This window comes from Rhinatrema bivittatum, chromosome 5 (assembly GCF_901001135.1).
Source record: "Rhinatrema bivittatum chromosome 5, aRhiBiv1.1, whole genome shotgun sequence".
NCBI lineage: Eukaryota > Metazoa > Chordata > Amphibia > Gymnophiona > Rhinatrematidae > Rhinatrema > Rhinatrema bivittatum.
This window is the reverse complement of record NC_042619.1, coordinates 123,488,777-123,512,265: the sequence shown is the minus strand read 5'-3', so window position 1 is coordinate 123,512,265 and position 23,489 is coordinate 123,488,777. Positions and strand designations below refer to the sequence as shown.

At 45.6% G+C, this 23,489-nt stretch overlaps 1 protein-coding gene across 2 annotated transcripts in view; it reads right to left on the bottom strand.

Moving 5' to 3' along the window:
- SUCLA2 (succinate-CoA ligase ADP-forming beta subunit) overlaps positions 1 to 23,489 on the bottom strand; it is a 170,861-nt gene that overhangs the window by 17,137 nt on the left and 130,235 nt on the right. For both annotated transcript variants that reach the window (XM_029602875.1, XM_029602874.1), the window contains 2 exons: positions 6,868 to 6,988; positions 5,274 to 5,362 (listed from right to left, as the gene is read on the bottom strand). In XM_029602875.1, coding sequence (XP_029458735.1) covers positions 5,274 to 5,362; positions 6,868 to 6,988 — 210 coding nt within the window. The remainder of the gene's footprint in view (positions 1 to 5,273; positions 5,363 to 6,867; positions 6,989 to 23,489) is intronic.

Here is a 23,489-nt window from a genome sequence, read left to right as displayed (position 1 = left end):
ATCTGTATGAGCTCCCCAGTCCCTGATGAATTTTCAGTGGTTAGAGTCACTTGATAAGGTGATATACACCTAGAACGCTGCCTGCACAAATTTAAACAAAAACTAAAAACTTGGCTCTTCACTCAAGCGTACTCATGATCTCAAGGACACTTACACTGCATCCTACCTCACTGCATCCTATACCATCCCAACTCCCTGCCCCCTCAATAACCTACACCCCCTCACTTACCTCAACACCTCACCACACAGTAGCTCCCCTCACAGAGAATACTAAACCTCACCTTACCGAGTTTAACCCTCCAAAAACGGCCCAGTCCTCTCACCCAATTATATTATGACATTATAATAGTCAAATTTAAATACTTATGTATATTATTGTATTATTTAGCAATCCCTATTTGTCACATTATAAACCTGTTACCTCTGCACTAAACAAATATAATCTGTTTAGTTGTTTCTGTTAAACTTATTATAGTTACTCTGTAAAACTTATTTTGGTTACACCGTAAAGCTTTTTTGCTGAATCCTTATTACCTGTAAACCGATATGATGTCCAACAACGAATGTCGGCATAGAAAAATCTTAAATAAATAAATAAATCTTCAGGAAAGCTCAACATCCAGGTTTCCAACGCCACCGAAGAACTGACTTCATTCCGGCTGATATCCTGATGCAGTGGGCCAAATTAGGTTACATTTGATCCCACTGGCACCAAAGGCCCCACTGTATTTCTCATATATAGGTGGGCCTGAACCGAATGGCCAGAGCCCACCAATAACCGACGGGCCACCCCCTCTCCCAACGCAGACGGCGTCCCGTCAAAGGAGGGAGGAGAAGCGCGCGCCGACGCGGCTGCACCGGCGAGGGAAAAGGTCCATCACACACACACACACACCCCCGAACGCGCGCGAGCATAAAAGGGGCTAGGCCATGCCCCCAGCGCTGGCGCACAGGGGGAGCATAGGCGACGCCGGCTGATGACACCAACAGCCCATTAAAGGGCCGCGACAGAGACCAGGACCCCCCCTTTTTGCCCCTGCGAGCCACTGAAATATCAGGTGAATAGTATGACATGAACTGCTGCTGTCATGTGTCCCAAGACAACAAGGACTGATTTTGTTGAAGCTTAATTCTGCTGTGGTAGGGTCTTTACCAGCCTCTTTAACACTAAGGGGGTAACTTTCAAAAGAATTTATGTGCATAAATGTAGCACTAATTGAGTAATTTCAAAAAATCATCATACCTATAGCTCAGTTACGCACATGAAACCTATTAACAATTCAATAGCATATATTATAGTATTTTTTGAAAGCCCATTTATGCAGGTAAAGTGCATTTACGCATGTAAAACTCAGTTTTAAACACCAAAGACCTTTGAAAATTACCCCCTAAAGTTCTTTTGCTTAGGAGGAATGCTTGGTCTAAAAATTAATCTATCCATGTTCCTATGAACTAGTTTAATTTGGTGAAACTGATTAAGAAACTCAGGGACTATAGTATCCAAATGATTGCCTCCAGTGAGTCTAGAACCCCAGACTGGGAGGAACCCAGCACCAATAAGTTGTCCAGGTAGGGAAAGACAGACCATCTGACATAGGTATGCTATGATCAATGCCAGGCACTAGCTAGGTAGAGAGTACATTGCACTAATCCACGCCTCTTTTACCTTTCATCACTCCAAATGACAGAAAACTTTCAGTGATGTCAACTTTGCTGTTCGTACCTCTGTGTATGTAAAACTTACCCCCAACCTACCCTACCCCTGCAAACTTCACCCTGAGTTAAAAGTGCTCCCTCTTACAGTGGAATAAATAGTAAATTTACATATTGGCCTCTACAGAGTCTCTCTCTGCCTGAACTGGCATGTGCGTAACGCGCCTGTGGTGGATTAATCAGCATGCAATGCGAAATATAGCACAGGTGCGATAAATGTATCATGTGTTGCAGAAATTACCTATGCGATGTAGGAGCAGGGAAATTAGCCTAACCATGCCCCCCCCCCCTTTTTTTTTTTTTTTTTCCTATCATGGGTAATATTTCTGCTATATTTATAGCATTTTGATTAATCTAAGTCACAAAGAGTTTAACAGGCAATCTTAATGTGAGCCAGACACTGTCACAAGTGTTTCGAAACGCAACTTCTGCATCAAGGGCACGAGAAACAATAGAGTTGGAGAAATTACTTACCTGATAATTTTGGACTCAGGATCAGTGGGTTTATGCTCCCCTGCCAGCAGATGGAGATGGAGCAAGCTGACATCACAGTATATATAACCCTGCAGTGACCCCAGCCTGCCAGTATTATCTTCAAAAGCAACTGTGGAAAGACTAGCAAAAAATTTGATTAAAACATGATTAAAAAGAGATAACCAGAACCAACCATAAACACTGAACTCACATAAGATTCTAGGTACCCCAAGCTAGGGACTGAACACTTACCAGTAATCCCTTGGGACCCAGGACTATTGACACACTCAGATGGGTGAGAAGCTGAGTCCATCTGTCTACACTAAGGAAAATGAAACCATCAGTTAAGTAATTTCACCATTTTCTAGCGTGTTGACAGATGTTCTCAGGACCAGTGGGATATACCAAAGCTACTCCCCAACAGGGTGGGAGGATGACCACGGTGCAGTCAACACCACACGTACAAAGGCGGCATCCTCCTGGACCTGCACATCCAGATAATAAAACCTGGAAAAAGTGTGCAAGGAGGACCACATGGCAGCACGGTATATATTGATGGGAGACAAACTAATCTCTGCCCATGACACTGCTGAGCCCTAGTGGAATGAGCCCTAACCTGAGAAGGCAATGGCTTTCCAGCATCCACATACACAGCGATGATCACCTCGTTAATCCAACGAGCTATGGTAGCCCACGAAGCCAGAGCACCCTGCTTACTCTCGTCATGGAGAACAAACAGGCAATCCATCTTTTGAAAAGACTCAGCATTCTCCAGATACTGCACAATAAGATGCTTAACATCCAAGCAGCGCAAAAGGCAAAACTCCTCCGCATCCCTGACCTTACCCTGGGATGGCAAGGAAATGGACTGATTCAAATGAAAGTCCGACACTACACTGGGCAAGAAGGATGGAACAGTATGCAGATGTTACGCTCCCGGAGTCACCCAAAGGAACAGCTCCCGGCAAAAAAGGTCAGCAGTTCAGAAATCTGACGTGCAGAACATATAGCCACCAGGAACACAGTCTTCAAAATCAACAATCATAAGGAAAGGCTATGCAGTGGTCGGATCATAGGGCCTGCCAAAAAGTCTGACATCATAGTAAGACTCCACAATGGAACCGGTAACCTCGAGGAAGGCCTAAGGTGCTTCACTCCCTTCAAAAAACAGGCCACATCAGGATGAGACAACAAGGAAACATCATTCACCAGGCCCCTAAAACAAGCAGGAGCCGCAACCTGCATCTTCAAGGAATTAAGGGCCAAGCCTTATTCAATCCATCCTGCAGAAAATCAAGAATGAGAGGGATCTTAACTGAACAAGGAAGAACATCCTGCTACTCATTCTAGGCCTCAAAAACTCTCCAAACCTGCACATAAGCCAAGGAAGTGGAGAACTTGGGAGCACGAAATAAAGTGGCAATCACCCCATGCTTTAACAGGCAAGCCTTCTCAAAGGCCAAACCATAAGACAGAATCAAGTCGGATCCTTGCGAAGAACCGGTCCCTGCTGAAGCAGATCCATGTGCAGCGGAAGACTAAGGGGAGCCTCCACCAGGAGTCGTCATAAATCCACATACCATGGACACCTGAGCCAGTCTGGCGTCACCAGGAGTACTAGCCCCCTGTGGCCTTCAATCTTGCAAATTATCCTGCCTAGCAAGGGCCATGGAGGAAAGGCATAAAGTAATCTGTCTTCCGGGCAGACCCGTATGAAAGCGTCTATTCCCAGGGGCTATGGATCTCTCCTGCGACTGTAGAAGTGAGGAACCTTCGCATTTCGAGAAGTTGCCAGCAGGTCTACAAATGGAAGGCCCCAGTGATCCACAATCAGCTGAAACACCTCGGCTGACAACACCCATTTCTCCTGGGTCCAGACTCTCCCTACTGAGAAAGTCCACTCTTACGTTGTCTTTGCTTGCAATGTGAGAGGCTGAGATCATCTGCAGATGACCTTCCACCCATTCCATCAGCTGGTTTATTTCCTGTGATACTTTTGGTTCCTTCCTGGTGAATATCAGCCACCGTTGCATTGTCAGACATCAAGCAAACTGCTTAATTCTGCAGTCTGTGGTTGGACTACAAGCATGCCAGCCATACCCGCCTGGGTCTCCAGGCAACTGATGTTCCCGTGGGACACTTTAGCATTCCAGCGCCCCTGGGCCATTAACTCCAGACAGTGAGCCCCCAAACCATGGAGACTCGTATCTGTTGTGAGTACTAACCAGGCTGGAGAGGACAGGATGATCCTCCTGCAACCACCACTGGAGGCAGGAGCAGATTTCCATCAGCAAGTGGAGCCAAACCGCATAATCCTGAGACTGTGGGTTCCAACGAGATAGCAGAGAGCACTGAAAAGGACGCATAAGTGCACTTGCCCACGGCACCACTTCCAGGGTAGCTGCCATCAAGCCGAGAACCTGTAGGTAGGACCATACCATCGAGCAAATGGTGTTAATCAACTGACGCACGTGAGACATCAATTTCTGGATCTGAACTTCCGGTAGAAAACTCTGTCCTGTCCCATGTCGAACCGGACCCCCAGATACCCCAACGACTGGGATGGTTGAAGATTGCTCTCGGTCAGGTTCACCACCCAACCGAGCTGCTGCAACAAGGAGATCAGCTTGTGTGTCACCAGGCGGCTCTCTTCCTGAGACTTGCTCGAATCAGACAGTCATCCAAATACGGGTGCACCAAGATTTCTTCTTTTCGCAAGGCTGCCACTACCACCACCATAATCTTGGAAAATGTTCTGGGAGCAATGACTAGACCAAAAGGCAGTGCCCAAAAATAACGGTGCCCCCAACACCGCAGAGCGTAGAAAGCGTTGGTGTTCCAATCAGATGGGAATATGAAGGTAAGCCTCTGACAGATCCAGTGTGTCTGTCAAAGTTTCTAGAAACTTTGACAAAAGTTTTCCTTGCTGGACTCCATCTGATGATATCACCGATGTGTGAGGACTACCATCCTGCTTGTGCTTGGAGAAGGCCTCATCCCATTTTCAAAGAATTACTGAACGAACAGAATTACATACAAAAGAACACAGTCATCAAGCAAAGCTATTTTCTTTCTAGTGTCCTTACCATTTTTGCAGCTTCATCCAAGTCATCACATGCAAGGATTTTGAGGCCACTATCTGTTATCAATGCTTTGGCATCGTCAACCCGTGTACCTTAAAGAGATGTAAAACAAAAAAACAAAAAAAACATACAAAGATTTAACCATAAGTATGAATATAGAGTGCCAAGTGCAGTCAGCAAGAATGTACCCTGTCATACAATAATGAATATAGACTGGAAAAAAAAATCCAGTCACTAGGAGAAAGCACACACATTCAGATTTGATGTCACCCAGCAGCAGCTTAACCTGGTCTTAGGCTGTTAAGCGACAATCTTCAAATAATGCCCATTCACATACAACACAAGTTTCGTTAAGAAAGGGAGAGGTTGTAAATGTTCAGACGCCCTAACATATAAGAGAGAAGATATAAAAAAGTAATAAGAAAGAGCTAGATGAACAGCAAAGTGATGTGGCATGGAATTAGAAATGGAAAATAATGAAAAAAAAATAGAGAGACTACACACATGAACAAGAAAATAACAGAGAAAAAGAAAAAGAATGTAAATTAATGACATAAGAAAATAGTGGGGCAGATTTTAAAAGCCCTACACGCTTAAATCCAGGTGGATTTACGCGCACCGGACCTATTTTCAAAAGGCCCGGCAATGCGCGTAAAGCCCCGGGGCTTTTCTGAATGGGCAGGCAGGGCAGACGGTCTGGGGGTGGGAGGCATGGCTGAGGACTCCAGCACAACGGTTGTGCTGGGGGATGTGTGCTGGCAGTCGGCCGGCAGGTGTAACTTTTGAGATAAAGGTGGGGGAGAGTGGGTATGTGGGGTGGGGGGAAGGAAAGTTCCCTCCGAGGCCGCTTGGATTTCGGTGCGGCCTCGGAGGGAAGGTGAAAGCCAGCTGGTCTCTCCGAAGGCTCAGCGCGCGCGCAAGGTGCACTAGTGTGCACCCCCTTGCGCGCGCCAACCCCTTTTATAACATGCGCGCGGCTGCGCGCGCAAGTTATAAAATTGGGCGTACATTTGTGCGTGCTGGGTAGCGCACACAAATGTACGCCGCGCGCGTACCTTTTAAAATCTGCCCCAGTGTGCGTGGGGAGGGGAACATGCCAATCATTATGTAGTAGTAGAGTGCTAGACAATTTCATGTGTTGCTTTTTAAAAGGACTAAATCACACAAACAGTTGGGAAAGAAATAATTTAATTTACACAGGCAATCAAATTCTTAGCCTAACCCTGTAGGGATAAATATTTCTGATAAATGATTCCCAACCTGGGATAGTGAGATAATCTTTTATAATGAATGTGTTTGCACATCAACACATTAATGAATTCAGTAAAAACATTAAACACAAAAACTACAGCTCATTACCAACTATGCAACATTTAATTGATTGACAGAACCTTTTAATGAGCTGCCAATGGTAATTATGAATAATATATACATCTGCTATATTTGTGTTCAAATTCTCACAGCATTTGGGAAAAACCATATCTTATTTCAATCAGAACAGAAAACTGTCATCAATATACATTTAAACTGACTGCTTAACTGAAAAACATATAAATAGTAAGATTTTCATATACCACATTTACTGGCAATAGCGCACCTTGTAATCGAACAACAATCGGTATCTTCAGTTCCAAGTCCTTTACAGCCATTATGATACCTTGCGCAATAACATCACAACGCATAATGCCGCCAAAAATATTTACCAAGATGGCTTGTACCTGTGCAACAAGAAGTAGCATTTTTAAGTATTCATTTACTTTATTGGAACATGTATTTTCTTCCCAGCAGAAAAGGGGAAAAAAAAAGTGAGCTGTGTTTTTAACGGCCCCCATAGGAAACATAGCACTTTGGCCAAGCTTCACCCTTGACATCTGAATCTCCTAACCTCCTTTGTAATAGACATCACTTCTCTACCTCAGTTCCAATTTCAAGCATTATTCTTTCTACAAAAGCTTTTAATTTACTAACAAAATACCTTCTTTTACACATGTACAAACTGAAGCGAAGAATTGTTAGCACAATAATAAAATCTGACCATTGATCAGCTACATAGTGATGAAATTTTTTTTGTAAATGAAATTCTAACCATAAATAAATGTCCCTGGTTAAGAAACAGATCAGAAAAAAAACCCCAAAAAACCAACTGCACAATAAGGAAACGCATTACTTAAAAAAACAAACCCAAAAAGGAGGCAAGTTACAGCATGTTAGGATTGTGAACCCATGTATTGGGGTGAGGTTGATGCAACCTACAGGGTTTTCACCGCCAACTAGTGGAGCAGACGGTGCAGAGACTAAGCTGGACCTTCACCTGTACCAGCCCCTTCCCCTCAGGTTGTTGGGTTCCGAGGGCCGGCAGGTATTAGGTGGCAGTCTCTAGGACACTGGCAGATGAGTAGATCTAGTGTCAGGCTGAGGTCAGAGGCAAGCAGCAAGTAGCAGTGGCGAGAGTCTGGGCTATGATCAATATCAGGCAGCAGGTAAGGATGGTGGTTATCCAGGCTAAGGTCTGAGGTGGGTGGTAGGGATGTGCAGAGGGACGTCATACGTTGCATTCGTGATTCGGATTCGTCGGGGAGCAAATGCGTTGCATTCGGCCGTATGGCACCCCGATGCGTTAATACGGCGAGTTATATTCGTGTCCCAGCTAAAATTAACTACAACCCCCCACCCTCCTGACCCCCCCAAGACTTACCAAAACTCCCTGCTGGTCCAGCGGGGAGTCCAAAAGCCATCCCCTGCACTCTCACACCCTCGTTTGCCGGTTTCATCATGGCACCAATAGCCTGTGTCACAGGGGCTACCGGTGCCATTGGTCAGCCCCTGTCACATGGTCACCGGCGCCATCTTGTGCTCCTACCATGTGACAGGGGCTGACCAATGGCACAGGTAGCCTCTGTGACATAGTATGGGCAAAGGCTATTGGCGCCATTTTGAGTCCTGGCATCGTACGGACGGCGTGCAGGAGGTCGCTCCGGGACCCCCATTGGACCCACAGGGACTTTTGGCCAGCTTGGGGGGGCTTCCTTACCCCCACAAGACTTGCCAAAAGTCCAGCGGGGGTCCGGAAGCGACCTCCTGCACGCCGGTCTTCCGATGCCAATACTCAAAATGGCGCCGATCGCCTTTGCCCTCACTATGTCACAGGTACTGACAGTCGGCCCCTGTGACGTAGTGAGGGCAAAGGCGATCGGCGCCATTTTGAACACTGGCAGCCACTCGCCTGTGCGTGCGATGCAGTATTTAAATTAGGTCCGGCGGTAGAAACGGGCAAAAGGAGGCGCTAGGGACACTAGCGCATCCCTAGCTCCTCCTTTTGACCCGGAGCGGCGGCTGTCAGCGGGTTTGACAGCCGACGCTCAATTTTGCCGGCGTCGGTTCTCGAGCCCGCTGAGAGCTACGGGCTCGGAAACCGAACGCCAGCAAAATTGAGCGTCCGGTTTTCGACCGGACAGCCGCCAGCCGATTTCCAAAAAAAAATAATTATTTTTTTTTTTTAACTTTTGTTTTTACCCTTCGGGACCTCAGACTTAATATTGCCATGATATTAAGTCGAAGGGTGCACAGAAAAGCAGTTTTTACTGCTTTTCTGTGCACTTTCCCGGTGCCCGAAGAAATTAGCGCCTACCTTTGGGTAGGCGCTAATTTCTGAAAGTAAAATGTGCGGCTTGGCTGCACATCTTACTTACTGAATCACGCGGGCATACCTAATAGGGCCATCAACATGCATTTGCATTTTGAGGGCGCTATTAGTTTTGGCGGGTTGGACGCACATTTTCCGCCCCTTACTGAATAAGGGGTAAGGGAAAACATGCGTCCAATGACAGGTTAACAGTGCGCTCCATCGGAGCGCACTGTACTGTATCGGCCTGTTAGTGAGTAATCTAACTTTCTCAGTCTGTCTCATCTACAGCTCTGCTGCGCTGGGAACCTGCATCCGGATATCCCTAGACTATCTCTGTGAGACAGGTCCCCTCTGCCGAGGGTCCCTGGAATGCTACCTCTGGATCACCTCACTACTGCCACCTCTGGTGGTATTCATCAGCTGTATAATAAAAGACGAATCTCTGTGTTTATGCGTCCTGAGTCTAGCCTAGTACTGTGGTTCCCCACGGGGCTCCTCCCCGTGGGCGTGGTCATCTTCACAGTACCCAAGAATCCACTCAAACATCTCAAAACCATAACACCTTGAGCAGGGAGTTAAACTGGGCCTGAAGCTCACCCACACTTCATCCTATCCAGGGAGGCCTATCCATCCTGTCCACAGGATAGCTCAGGTGAGCATTAAAAGGCACCTTAGTCAACCCAGTGAAGTTTGCAAATTTAAAGGCAATGAAGTTTGCAAATTTAAAGGCAATGAAATAGGGAAAAGGTGGTGTATCATTCCCTGCAGATATACGATATACTGCCCATCAACTTGGCCTAGGTATCAAATCTAAGACCATGATTACGTATACTTCACCCTAGGAATCACGTGGTCCAGTAAGTGGAACAACAGTTGCCTGAATTCCCTGCTTACAGACAGGGTTATCCCTAAAAGGGGGAAGTACTCACAAGTCACAACAACAGAAGTGTAGCACACCTCTGCTGTGGGGTTTCTCGTCCCCTAATGCATGCAGCCATGAATATGGCAAGAGGTTGAAAGGCATATCTGCCAAGTGGAATGTAAATGGCCCAGAACCCTCTTCACTGAGATAAGGTCCCACATGCGAGAATGATTGGCAAGTGTGTTCATCCACAAAAAAACCCCCCATTGTGTTCAGCAGATATCAAAAGGTGACTCCTGTGTGTGAGAAACCCCCTGATCTTCGCTGGAAAGCTGCCCAGAAGGAGAGACCTCCCCCAAGTATGATGGGGAAATTGAATGCAGAATAGCTGCTTCACAAAATAAACATACTGCTAGAAAAGAGTGCTATCGCTCAACCTGCTCTCGGATAGCCCAAAGGGATCAGAGAGCGATTGCCAGTCAAACAGTGAAAACCCTTTTCCGGGAAACTGAGAACAAAGGCCACCTCCTTTAGGAGCGGCAACCAGGTGTCCAAGGGGGAACCCATAAGGATTGCCTCTGGAAACACAGGTGTATCTCCCCCTTCCCGAAAGAACAAGAAGCAATGGGCATTAGGGCCTCCCCATCTCGAAAAACTTCCCTACTCTCCAGTTTAGAGTAGGACACACAGCTGCTGACCGCTGAGGTTCACAAGCAACCAAAATGACTACTGGCGGCCACCCAGACAGGGTAGGTCACCACGGTAACCAATGGCAGAACCTCGGCAAAAATGGTCCAATGACCACTGCTACCGTCTCCCAACGCCCGCAGGTCCTGGCCTGCAAGGAAGTGCACCAATTCAAAAGAATTAAGGCTCCAGTTCGGCAATAGACTTGCAAGGGACAGAGCCCCAGAGGCTTTCCCACAAAGAGGATTCAAACGTAAGTTAATATGGGAAAATCATTAAGTAGCCTATGCAGGAGATCACGTGATGTGCTGAGCTGTGAGGACGTGCGGACCTCCGGCTCTCAGGCCCACCCCGCTCATCGCGGTCCATCGTAGCGCGTCAACCACTTAAAACATTTATTTTAGCAAACTCCGGTTTTAAGTGCATGTCCTCGATTCGCACCTGCTGCAAGACGTCGCCGGCCATGACCTCCAAGAGCGGGAGGAGAGAGAAAGAAAAACCGCGGGCCCCGGAACCCAAAATGGCGGACGCCGGCGCGGGTGAGTCGGCCCCCGATCCCCCTTCGAATCTTACCCTCATGGACATCAAAGCCGCCATCAAAGAGGCGCTGGATGAGAAATGGTCCCAGCTCAATGAAGAATTGGGGGAAGTCCGGGACTCCATTGCTGCCCTGCAACCGCGTCTTGCTCAGATGGAGTCTCGTGTATCGGGGGTTGAAGATGACGCGACTGTCATGGCGGGCAAGGTAGACTCTCATGTAAAATTAATCGCCGCGCTCTCTCAGAAGGTGGAGGACCTTGAGAACAGGGCCCGTAGGGACAACCTTAGATTCATGGGCTTCTCGGAGGAGATAGCTGAAAACACCCTATGTGCGCTCCTTGAAACCTGGCTCCCGGAGGCCCTGGAGCTGCCACAGCTCGGTGGGAAATTGGTGGTGGAGAGGGCCCATCGTTTGGGTGCTCGGCCGGCCACTCAGGGGCGCCCCCGCCTGATCATTGCCAAGATCTTAAATTCGGCGCACAAAGCCGAGATTTGGCGGGCTTCCCGCAGGAAAACTGCATTAACTTATCAGGGCCAAGTTATTCGGATCTTTCAAGACTACTCATCTGCGGTTTCGGAGGCCCGGCGGCGCTTTTCTCCACTCTGCACTAATCTCCATAACCGGGGAGTCAAGTTCTCCCTCTTGTATCCGGCCCGTCTCCGAGTGTGGCATGCCGACGTCCCCCACCTGTTCGAGTCACCGGACCAAGCTCAGCGCTTCATTGACACCATCTCCTGAGCGAGCCCCACACGGGCCTTGTGGCGTTCTACTATGCTTCGGGGGAGCGGCTGCGATGAGTTAATGCCCAACATCGCGGGGTTTTTTTTTTATTTATTTTTACTATTGTTCTATTCCCTATTTTGCCTTTTGCCTGACTGGTGAATGTGGATCCCTAACTTGCCCTTGGGCTGCTTGACGTTTTTTTTTGGGGGAACATCTGGAGTGCTCAGGATTACTGACTACAGCCTCTGGAAGGGGAATAGGGACGTACAGTGCGTATTGTGCCTAACCAGCCGGTTCCTAGCACTGTTATCGCATGCTCTTCCCTGGACCGGGGTAAATCAAACCCGAGTTGGTATACTTTTTGGATTTTTGGCTACTCCGTTTACACGTTATCCTGCCCAACCAGTCTAGTCTGCTAGTGAGCCCTTGCAATTAAGGGTTTTTTTTGTTTTTTTTTTTTGCCTCTTACAATTTTGTTCGGCCCTAGCGCCTAAATTGCCTTAGTGCGAGACCTTTTATGCCCTGGCTGGGCCTGTAGTCCCAGTGCTCTTTTTTTACATTATTGGTTATTGGAGTGCCTATGAGGGGCCCCATCTGTTAATTTGGTCCTGGGGTACTCCTGTAGGGGATGGCCACAGGCGGAAGGGTTTGGTTGATGCACTGTTAATAGTTCATGTTTGTTACTGCTATTGTAAGTTCTTGATATTGCCTTACATTTGGGGTGGACCTGTTCACGTCTTGACGGATCTCTTTGCCTTCTTAATGAAGGCCTGGTTTGTGGAATGGAGGGGGGAAGGGTTTCGCACACTGCTTGGGTTGGGGGGTAGGGGAGGGGGGAGGGGGGTGGGGAAGGGTGGGGGAGGGGATAGGGTTCCGGCTCGTGGGGGAAGGGGGGTTTGGTGGGTGGGGTGTGGGGGGGACTTGTGTGAGTTGCGGGGATTTCGTGTAGTGGAGAGGGTTTCCCAAACCGCTGTGTAGTCACCGAGGACACACTAATAGCCTTTTTTTTTCTCCTGGCCTTGGGGGATCAGAATCTGAAGGGAGGGGCCTGGGCTGGGCAGGCCTGCTCTCGGTTTTTCTGGCCTCATTGTGCGGCTCCACACGCTTTAGAACTAAGTCATGAGTAATGCTACGAAGTTGATCTCTTGGAACGTATGTGGCCTGCACTCCCCTATTAAACGCACAAAAGTCCTCTCACTGTTAAAACGCCAGTCGGCGGCAGTGGCTTTCTTACAGGAGACCCATCTCTCGGATGGCGAACATGTGAAGCTTCGTAGAACATGGGTGGGAGAGGTGCGGTATGCTTCCGCTTCCTCTAAGTCCGCGGGGGTGGCTATCCTTTTTCACAAACAACTCCCTATTAATGTTACTAAGGAAATTAAGGATCCTCAGGGGCGTTACCTGATATTGGTCACTGAACTGTTTCATCAAGTTGTGGTTTTTTGCAATGTTTACGCACCAAATACGTATGCACCCAGTTTTTACCGTACTTTGTTTACACATCTTTTGCCTTATTTATCTGATATGCTAGTTGTCGGGGGAGATTTTAACACTGTCCGTGATTCTCACTTAGATGCTTCCACATGTCGGGGTTGGGATGCAGGAGCGGGGCGGGGTCCCAACAAGTTGGAATCCCAGTTGCAGTTGCTCGATGTCTGGAGGACGCTGCATCCCATGGAGCGCGACTTCACGCATCTTTCTAGGGCACATGCCTCATTTGCTCGGCTTGATTACTTCCTAGTGAGTACACATGCCTTCCACCGGGTTTTAGCAGCGGGCATTGAGAGCATAGCCGTCTCAGACCACGCCCCGGTGTGGGTGGAGGTTCGGCTTGTGGCCCCCTCCACGTCGCCCCGTCATTGGCGCTACCCTTATTACTTGGCACAAGACGAGAAGTTTAAGGCCTTTCTTACACAAAAATGGGCTGACTTTGTGGTTAACAATCAAACCCACGTCTCTCAACCCATTTTATTTTGGAACACCGCTAAAGCGGTCTTGCGCGGCGAAATTATCTCGTACACTGCGCAGCGTCGGAAAATCCTGGATCGCCGCATCCTAGAGCTGAGCTCCCAAGCTCGGGTAGCCAGGGTACATCTCATTCAGTCTAAGTCCGTGTCCGCCCGGGCGGCTTATCTGGTTAAGCAACATGCTCTCAATGCTCTGCTACATCAAAGGGCACAGAAAAGTTACCAGTATTACCAATTTAAACTCTACCAGTTTAGTAACAGAGCTGGTAAACTGATGTCTAATCTTATTAAGTCTACGCGGGCTTGCCGCCATATCCCGGCCCTACGCACTTCCTCGGGGACAGTGGTTCATGATACCCCCTCTATTTTAACGAATTTCAGGGACTTTTACTCCTCGCTTTACACGTCTGAGGGGTGGAATCAGATTGCTTGTCAGCGCTTTTGTGCAGGATTATCGCTCCCACACTTGACTCCGGCAGACCGAGATAGGCTTAATGCCCCAATCTCCTCGACGGAAGTATTGGCTGCCATCCATGGCTCTAAGAATTTCAAGGCACCGGGACCCGATGGCTTCACCTCGGAATTTTTCAAACTTTTAAAAGAGTCGGTGTCCCAACCCCTAGCGTCGGCATTCACGGAATCGATCTCCCGGGGTTCCTTTCCCGCCCATGATAATTTGGCACATATTATCTTAATACCTAAACCTGGAAAGGACCATCTGCAGACCGAGTCCTACCGTCCCATATCTTTACTTAATTGTGATCACAAACTATTGGCGAAGATTCTGGCGGACAGACTAGCGACCTGCCTGCCATATTTAGTTGGTGAATCCCAGGCTGGCTTTGTCCGCAAACGGTATGCCTTGTCTAATATTCGCAAGATTTTAGCCGCAATGTCCATCGGCCGGAGATTGTCACTCCCCTATCTTGCGATTAGTTTTGACGCTGAAAAAGCGTTCGATCGGGTGGAATGGCGCTACTTATTTTATGTGTTACACCGTATGGGATTTGAGGGTTTTTTTCTACAAGCCCTACAACTTCTTTATACTGACCCTAGGGCGCGCATAGTGGCCAATGGTTCCCAGTCGGAGGAATTCGCTGTACAACGCGGTACGCGACAGGGTTGCCCCCTCTCCCCTCTCCTTTTTCTGTTGCAGTTGGAGCCCTTATTGAGCGCGATTGCTGCTGCCCCGGAGATTCGCGGTCTTCGAATGGACTCTGAGATTTTTAAATCCGTGGCTTTTGCGGATGACTTGCTACTTTTTATTACCCACCCTCGTTCGTCTTTGCCTGCACTCTTACGTCTCCTTGGAACGTTTGGAACCTTTTCTGGTTTCCGATTAAATGAGGCTAAGTCGTCCGCGTTGGCGTATCCGGCTACATTGCCGGCAGACTGGGGGGATTCCTTTCCCTTACAATGGGCGGGAGATACACTTCGTTATCTGGGGGTTTATTTGCCCTCGGATCCTGAATTAGTCTACCAAGCTAACGTTCCCAGGATGCTCAAACACACTCAAGCCACTCTCTCTGCTTGGAAAACCCTCCCCCTTTCCCTGGCGGGACGGGTGGCCCTATTCCAAATGACCCTGCTCCCTAAATGGCTCTATTTGTTACAGAACTTACCATTGTTATTGAAACGCAAGGACCTAGACCGGGTGGAGGGGGAAATGCGTAAATTTTTGTGGAGAGGAGGGAAATCAAGATTGCCTCTCCGATGGCTTCAAAACTCTTGGGGGGGGGGGAGGACTGGGGGTGCCTAACCTGTCCCTCTATAACCTAGCCTGTAATATGCGGCTCCTCCGTAACTGGTTGAAGGGTTCCTCGCATTATGCCCCACTTTCGATTGATCGGACGTTACTCTTTCCGTGGGCGCCTTCTTATATCTTGCAGGCTCATGCGGGTCGGCTCCCTTCGTGCCTTTTGCATTCCTCCCTCATCCAGCCGCTACGGCAATCTTGGCGGCGCCTTACTAAATCCCTGCATATCCCTCCTACTTGTGCATATTTTTTACCGATTAGGGGGAATGCGGATTTTCAGCCTGGTACCCAATCTGGTGCGTTTCGGGTCTGGGAGGCGAGGGGGGTGATCTATTTAGGTCACCTGTGGAATTCGGAGGGGGAGTTGCTGAGGTTTACCGATTTTCAAACTCTTTATGGTCTCCGTCCCACTCACACGTTTTCATACTTACAAGTTCATCACTACCTCCGGTCACTGCCCCCGGCAACTAAGGATATAGCTACGTTTAAGGCCCTGGATGTGATGTTTCAGTTTACAGTTGATAAGGCCCTTACTATTTCCCATTATTATAGACTTCTACAGCGGGATGCCCAGGTTGATGTATGTGCTTCCTTGGTGGATCGATGGCATAAAGATGGTGAGTTTCAACTCACCGGTTTTATTTTGCGTGTCTGCTTTCGGCGCATAGCCCGGATCTCTACTAATATATACTATAGGGAGATGCAATATAAGTTCTTGACCCGAGCCTACATATCACCTCAGAGGGCACATCAATTGTCAATCGCCCTCACGCCCTTTTGTATACGCTGTTCGGGAATCGTGGGTAGTTTGTCTCACGTTTTTTGGACCTGCCCCGCGATCCACAGATTTTGGCGTAAGATTGCGGACTATTTAACCGCCTTGCTTGATGTGGTATTGCCCTTCTCCCCACTGTGGTTTTTATTTGGTTGCATCTCCCCGCTTCGAGTTAGAGATCCTGGCTCGCGCCTTTTGTTTCAGAAAGCGAGTTTGGTGGGGAAGAAGACGATCCTTTTGGTCTGGCGGTCTCCGGAGGCGCCCTCCTTTTGGACTTGGCGAAATCAACTACATGCGATGATGACCATGGAAAGTATGGCGGCACGAGGTTCTCCCCATCGACGACGACGCTTCGCATCCATCTGGGGTCCTTATCTGCAATCATTATCCCATCGTGCGAGGAGTATGGCGCTGAATGATTGACCATTCTCTGCTCACTGACTGTCTGATCCCTCTAATGGACTGCACCTGGGTTTCCTACACGATTCCTCATTATTGTATCTGTTATTGGGGGGGGGGGGGAGGGTTTGGTTCTCTGTCGGGGTAACAGTGATTTCATGTTGGGTTTGTTGCTCAGGAGAGAGATCTGACTACACTCTCTCTTGCGATGTTATTTTTCTCTATCAAAACCTAATAAAATTGTTTAAACATAAGTAGCCTATGCACAGGTGTTATGAGGGTCCTTATCTAGGAAGTAACAATCTCGTATATCAGTAGTATGGAGGTACAGTGAGATGGTTAAAACAATTTAATTTCAAGTGCTGTTTTATTGTATGTATTTCATTTGTTGTAAAGCACTTTAAGGCAAGGATGATGAGTCCGTAAAGCAGTTATAAAGACTGTAAAGTTTTTATGTACATTATATACATATACACACTAAAAAAAAAAAAAAAAGGGAAAAATGCACAAATGTGAAGATAAGATTTCCTAGCCATCTGTCCCAGGTAATGACAACATACTCAACACAGTAGTGAACAGGTCCTGCAGAGTACACAGATAGTTCAAGTGCAACATATGAAATAGATTCTGTACAGTGTCTACTGTGCCAGGGTTCCCCCTGAGGAAGCCTTTACCAGCAAAACAAGGGCCTTGTTATCTGTTAACCCAGGACATCACATACCATAGTTTGTTGTCTCTTTCTGTGTATGAATGGTAGTATGTTTGTGTATATCTTTGTGGCCATACAATCTATTGTTTAAATGTGCTTCATGTAATACACTGACATGTAATGTGGTTTTGCACACATACACTAATCATTGATACGGTCATATGTAATGAATATTTGACACAGACATCTGACTGTTAAGTAATTATATCGTGTAATACATTTTTTGCCCATGTTTTGAGTTTGTATTAGGTTGTATTTTAACATGGATAACTTTTGAATAAAATTGTTTTTTTTTATTATCTTCACATTAGTGCATTTTTCCCTTTTTGAGTTTTTCTTTTTTAGTAAATAACAGAGCACTTCACATAGCATATATATTGCCCAATTTCTATTTTATTTTTATATATATACACACACATTTTGTTTTTATTTATAATATCGAGGGCCGCTGTCAATGTTCTATAATTAAATATGTATGTTTTATGTAAACCCCTTAGGAACTATGCTAAGTGATGTATACATTTTCTAAATAAATAAGGGCAGTCACATGGCATTGATTTGGGTGTGTGTACTGTATGTTAGAGAGCGAGTTCATACCTGGCCCTGGTCTCTCCCCATTGCATTAAGTCAAACCTGGCCCATCTGACCCCCTCCAAAGTTCCATTTCCCTTCTATTCTCAAAGTAAGTGCTGATTTTCAGATTCATTTGTGAATGCTATCAAATGAGTCATGATGATAGTCTTACAAAACAAAGACATAAAACTTTGCTGGTTTGGGTTTGCATTTTACTTTAAATATAGTCAGATAATAAGCACATTTAACTAATCACAGCTTCCAGGTTCACTTTTCAGGTTCTTTTTTAACAGATTAGATCAGATAAAGCTTTTATGAAACTTAATCTTAGTAACTACAGGAAACACTTACTGCAAGCAATAAATCTGAAAACTGTACCAGAGGAAATTGAAAAGTTTATAAGGGTTAATAAAGATCAGGTTTGCTGTTAAGTCCTTTCATGTGCATTAATGCACAAAGGAAAAGTCTTCAATATGTGCACAACTGCATTTTTTCTCTCAGTATTAGTGTTAGTTGTCAAGATCCCTTTTGCAAGGTCCCAGTAGCTGAAAAGTAGTGGGGGGGGGGGGAACACAGGCAGCAATTTTGGCCATTTTAATGAATTAAGGTGGGGGAAAAAAAACATGCTTGTAACCCTACAAAATATTTCTCCCACTGTAATAATACAGAACTACATACCAAAACATAAACTATCACCTAATTTAACTTAGAAAATATATATCTAAATAAATAGATAAATCGGATATATTTTATCCTAATATTCTTTAGCAATTAAACATGGACTTTTCTTCTTGGTATGACAAAAGTGGAGATTCTCTTTCCATTACCTATGGCATATGAAGCGATAGTTTGGAGCGGGCAGTCTACGCGTGTGGAGGTGGGTACCATAATCTGTCTGCTGTTTTGCAAACCCATAGATTGCTAACTTAATGCTCATTCAGACATTTCCATATATATATTTTCTTCAATTTACATCTCCTTATAAAAATTCAGATTTGCAGTTAGCAGAGCATTAAGTAAATCACCAGATGTCTAGTTTCCAAAAGGTAAGTATCTCTTTATAAAATTTTAATTACCAAACTCATGTTTCAAGACTCCAATCAAGTGTTCCTTGAGAAATGACAGATTCATGGAGGGAAAGTACGGAATCTAGCAGTAAATCCTGGAGGGAAACTTTTGTCCCTTTCTTTTTTTTTTTTAGCTTACATTACTATATGATGTGGTATACATTCTCCTGCTTCTTCCTTTTGCAATTAGCACTACAAGTATCAAAAAGCATCTGAGGAGAGTTTTAAAAAGTAGAAAAGAATTGCATAGCAATTCCTGAGTGTTAAAAAATAAATAAATAAAAAATAAAAATTCTATGAATTTGTTTTGGCTAAATCCATAAGTTTCATGGGAAAACTATTTCAGTTTCTAGCTTTTATATGGATATATCTATCCTGCTAATTTGGTTATTGTTGGTTAAATGCAGAAGATGTGTACACAAATTGAAAACATAAGTGACATTTAATTAAAAACTAAAAAAAAAAAACTAAAAGCATCAGGACAAGACTAAAGTGCCTCTCCAGCAGCTGGGTCACGTGGCAAATTTGTAATTCACAGGTAAAGAGGGTGGGATTTTGTGATTTCTATCCCTGCAAAATCAAACAGATCTACTCTCAATCATTATCAATAACAAAGGTTGACGTGATACAATACTTACTGCAAATCTGAGATTTAGCAGCAAGATGGGGGCAGAGGATGATCTTGGGTGAGTTTAATCAGTTTCAACACGAATCAAATCAGAATCTCACAGCATACCATTATAACTCTCACATCTAAGAACGTCCTTACACAAGCAGTCAGATAAATGGTACTAAACACTTCCTACTGTAAGATACATCTCTTATTAAATATTCTTTGAAATAGATGTTTGATATATGAAAGAACCTAGAGGTACCCACAAAGTAAGAAAATAAATGAGCAGCGGTGCGGGCTTGTCCCGCGCCGCTAGCCGTAACCAGGGGAGAGGCGCGAGCGGCAGGAAGGGGGAGGAGGGAGGGAGAGAGCAAGAATCACGTGGATGCTGGAGCCAATGGGATGTCGCCAGCGATTCAAAATTGCAGCGCTCCCATTGGCTCTCGGCTGTTTCTGAGGCAGGACCTGTTCGGGCGGTTGTTTGCTGCAGGGATGGCGCGCGAGTTGTGCGGGGCAGATTTTCAGGCATCCCTCCCTCCCTCCCGGTTGATTGGGAAATGTATGTTTTAATGCAATGTGATTTCAATGTTGTCGCAGTGAAGGCGGAAAACCCGAGCCCAAGTTTAATGTGTATATAAATTGTTCAAAATTGTTCGATAATTGCTTGGGGAGGTGGGGGGGGAGGGCGAGTCTCGTGCAGTTGGGGGGGGCTGCTGCACGAGAAGGTCAAAAGAACTAGGGGCTAAAGCTCATTGACCACAGCTTACCATCGCTGGGACGCGGTGGGGTAAGTAAGGGGGGAGGGGCGAATTGGCTTACCACTGGGACGTGGTAGTGAGCAACACGAATATAAACGAATGGAGGTGGGGAAGGGGAAGTTGGGCTGACATGTCAGCCACATGTGTATTGTGCGGGCTCGGGTTGTTGAAATAAACTGCGGCCTTTTTAACACCAACATGTGTCTTGTATTACTTAAAGGGAGGGGGAGTTTGCCATGCCAAGCGCAGGTCTCGACTCCCTGGTTATGATTCGTAGACAATGACATGCTTCGAACGATGTGTGTAATGTGTCATGTGTTTTCCAGTACTATGAGATTTGGTTAGAGAAAAGCATAACAAACAGCCAACCACAGAAAAGTAATGAGCAGACCTCTCTTGTAGCTATTTTCCAAGTAGTTTCAAGCAGAGTCAGATCTCTGCTTTTAATAAGGTTGGGGATAACCTGTAGAAATAATATCTGTAATCAGCCTTATCTGTCTCTTAGAATAGCCTAGTGGCAACAGCACTAAGCTGCCAATCTTGATTCTCTGTTAGATCCCCAGAGCATTTCAACACTTCACCTTGACACTAAACCTTGAGCAAGTTACTGTCTTTCCTCCCCAGTAACTTATACTTCATTTCCCTACATCATTGTTTTTGGTACTTTAATTGAATTTCCTGAATTATACTAACAAATACATATGCACAGGGTTCTATTAGATTTCAAATTGGAGTGCTATAAATAATTGTAGTTATTGCTGATGAAAGTTAAATATGCTAAAATAGTACAACTTTGCTCATAGAAACCTGATCATAAACATTACAGAGGTAAGCAAATTTTCAAATAACCATTTGGCCTGAAAAGGTGCAAATTGGATGCGATTTACTTGTATGGACCAATTATTTGTCCAAATCCTAATTTATTTATAATCAGCCCTTCTAAATTGCCAAAACAGTAACAGCATCATATGATAAATATTTTATTGTAAGTCTAACATACGGAAAAAGTCAGTGAGTAAAGCAATAGCCTTATCAATGACTAAATGGAGTTCCTGAAGCCGATGTAATAAGCTATACATTAAAACTATGTGCCAAAATTCAGCACATAAGAACATAAACTGCCATGCTGGGTCAGACCAAGGGTCCATCAAGCCCAGCATCTTGTTTCCACAGAGGCCAAACCAGGCCACAAGAACCTGGCAATTACCCAAACACTAAGAAGAACCCATGCTATTGATGCAATTAATAGCAGTGGCTATTCCCTAAGTAAATTTGATTAATAGCCATTAATGGACTTCTCCTCCAAGAACTTATCCAAACCTTTTTTGAACCCAGCTACACTAACTGTACTAACCACATCCTCTGGCAACAAATTCCAGAGCTTTATTGTGCATTGAGTGAAAAAGAAGTTTCTCCAATTAGTCTTAAAGACTAGTTACTTAAAAAACATGCTATAAAATAATTTAAGTCCTGATGCAGTAAGCTAACAGTACAATAATGCACTAGGAGTCTTAAAAAGTGCTCAGACTTAAAACTGTGTGCAGAGGGTCAACAATTACAGAAGATAGTAAAGACTCCAGTATCAATGTTATCATCCATTTGGGGACCAATGACTTTGCTAGACATGGTATCCTTGCAGTACAAAAAGATTTCCAAAACCTAGGGACAAAGATTAGACAAATGGCAAAGACCATTGCCTTTTCAGAAGTATTACCTGTTCATGGAAAGGGAAAGGAAAGGATCTGCCATATAGATAACTTCAATATTTGGCTCAAAGCATGGTGAAAATCAAGTGGTTTGGGTTACATTGGAGGATGGGGCATCCAGACCAGTGGCTTGGGAATGATGGGGGACAACTGTCCATGTCTTCAGTTTTAAAGGGAGGAAAATGCTCTGCGGGGGGGGGGGGGGTAGAAAGGGCATTGCGGTCGGGGGTGGGATGGGAGGAGGTGTCTTTTCCATTCCCCTTTTCCATAGCCACTAGGCTATTCAAAGTTCTGTGCCGGGCTCCATCTGATGTCACCCATGTGTGAGGCCTAACATCCTGCTGTCCTCAGAGAACACCTGTTACAGGTAAGCAACTCTTTCTCTTTTCTCTGATATATCTGAAAAATGTTCTCTCACCTTGCTTTACCTCTTTGGCAATCCTTTCTTCCACCAGACTTTTCGCTTTCTTGATTTTTCTTAGTCTCCTTCACTTTCACCATATATTCTTCCCTGTGTTCCTCTTTTTGGGAACCTTTATATTTCTTGAACGCTGTGTTTTTTTGCCTTTATTTTATCAGCATGTCCTTTGAGAACCAGATCTCTTTTTTTATTTCCTTTACTTTTGTTTACTTTTCTAACACATTTGTTGCCTTTGTAATTGCTCCTTTTAGTTTGGCCCACTGTTCCACCTTTCATAATTTCTCCCAGTCTTCTAGTTCCCCCTCCAGGTATGTCCCCATTTCGACAAAGTCCATATTTTTGAAATTCAAAACTCGGGTCTTCGTGTGACTTCTCTGTATCCTATTTGCGATTTCAAACCATACCATTTGATGATCACTGGTGCTCAGGTGGTCACCCACCCGGACATTAGAGACATTATCCCCATTAGTGAGCACTGGGTCAAGTATAACTCCCTCCCTCATGGGTTCCATTACCATTTGTTTGAACAGAGCCCCTTGAAGGGCATCCACTATCTCTCTACTTCTGGTAGATTCTACAGAAGGGATTTTCCAGTCTACATCCGACCTGTTCAATAGATCCCCGGTAACGGGAGTGATGCCGCAAGACTGGAGAAGAGCAGTGGTGGTGGTCCACTTCACAAGAGTGGGAGCAGAGAGGAGGCTGAAACTACAGGCCTGTTAGCCTCACCTCGGAGGTGGGAAAATTAATGAAGACACTGTTGAAGGAAAGAATAGTGAACAATCTCCAATCCAGTGGGTTGCTCGACCTGAGGAAGCATAGATTCACCAGGGGAAGGTCCTGTCAAACAAATCTGATTGATTTTTTTGATTTGGTGACTAGAGAATTGGATCAGGGAAGAACGCTGGATGCGATTTACTTGGATTTTAGTAAAGCTATTGAGACAGTCCCATGTAGGAGACTCATGAACAAAATGAGAAGCTTTGGAGCGGGTGCCAAGGTAGTAGCATGAATTGCAAACTGGTTGACTGACAGAA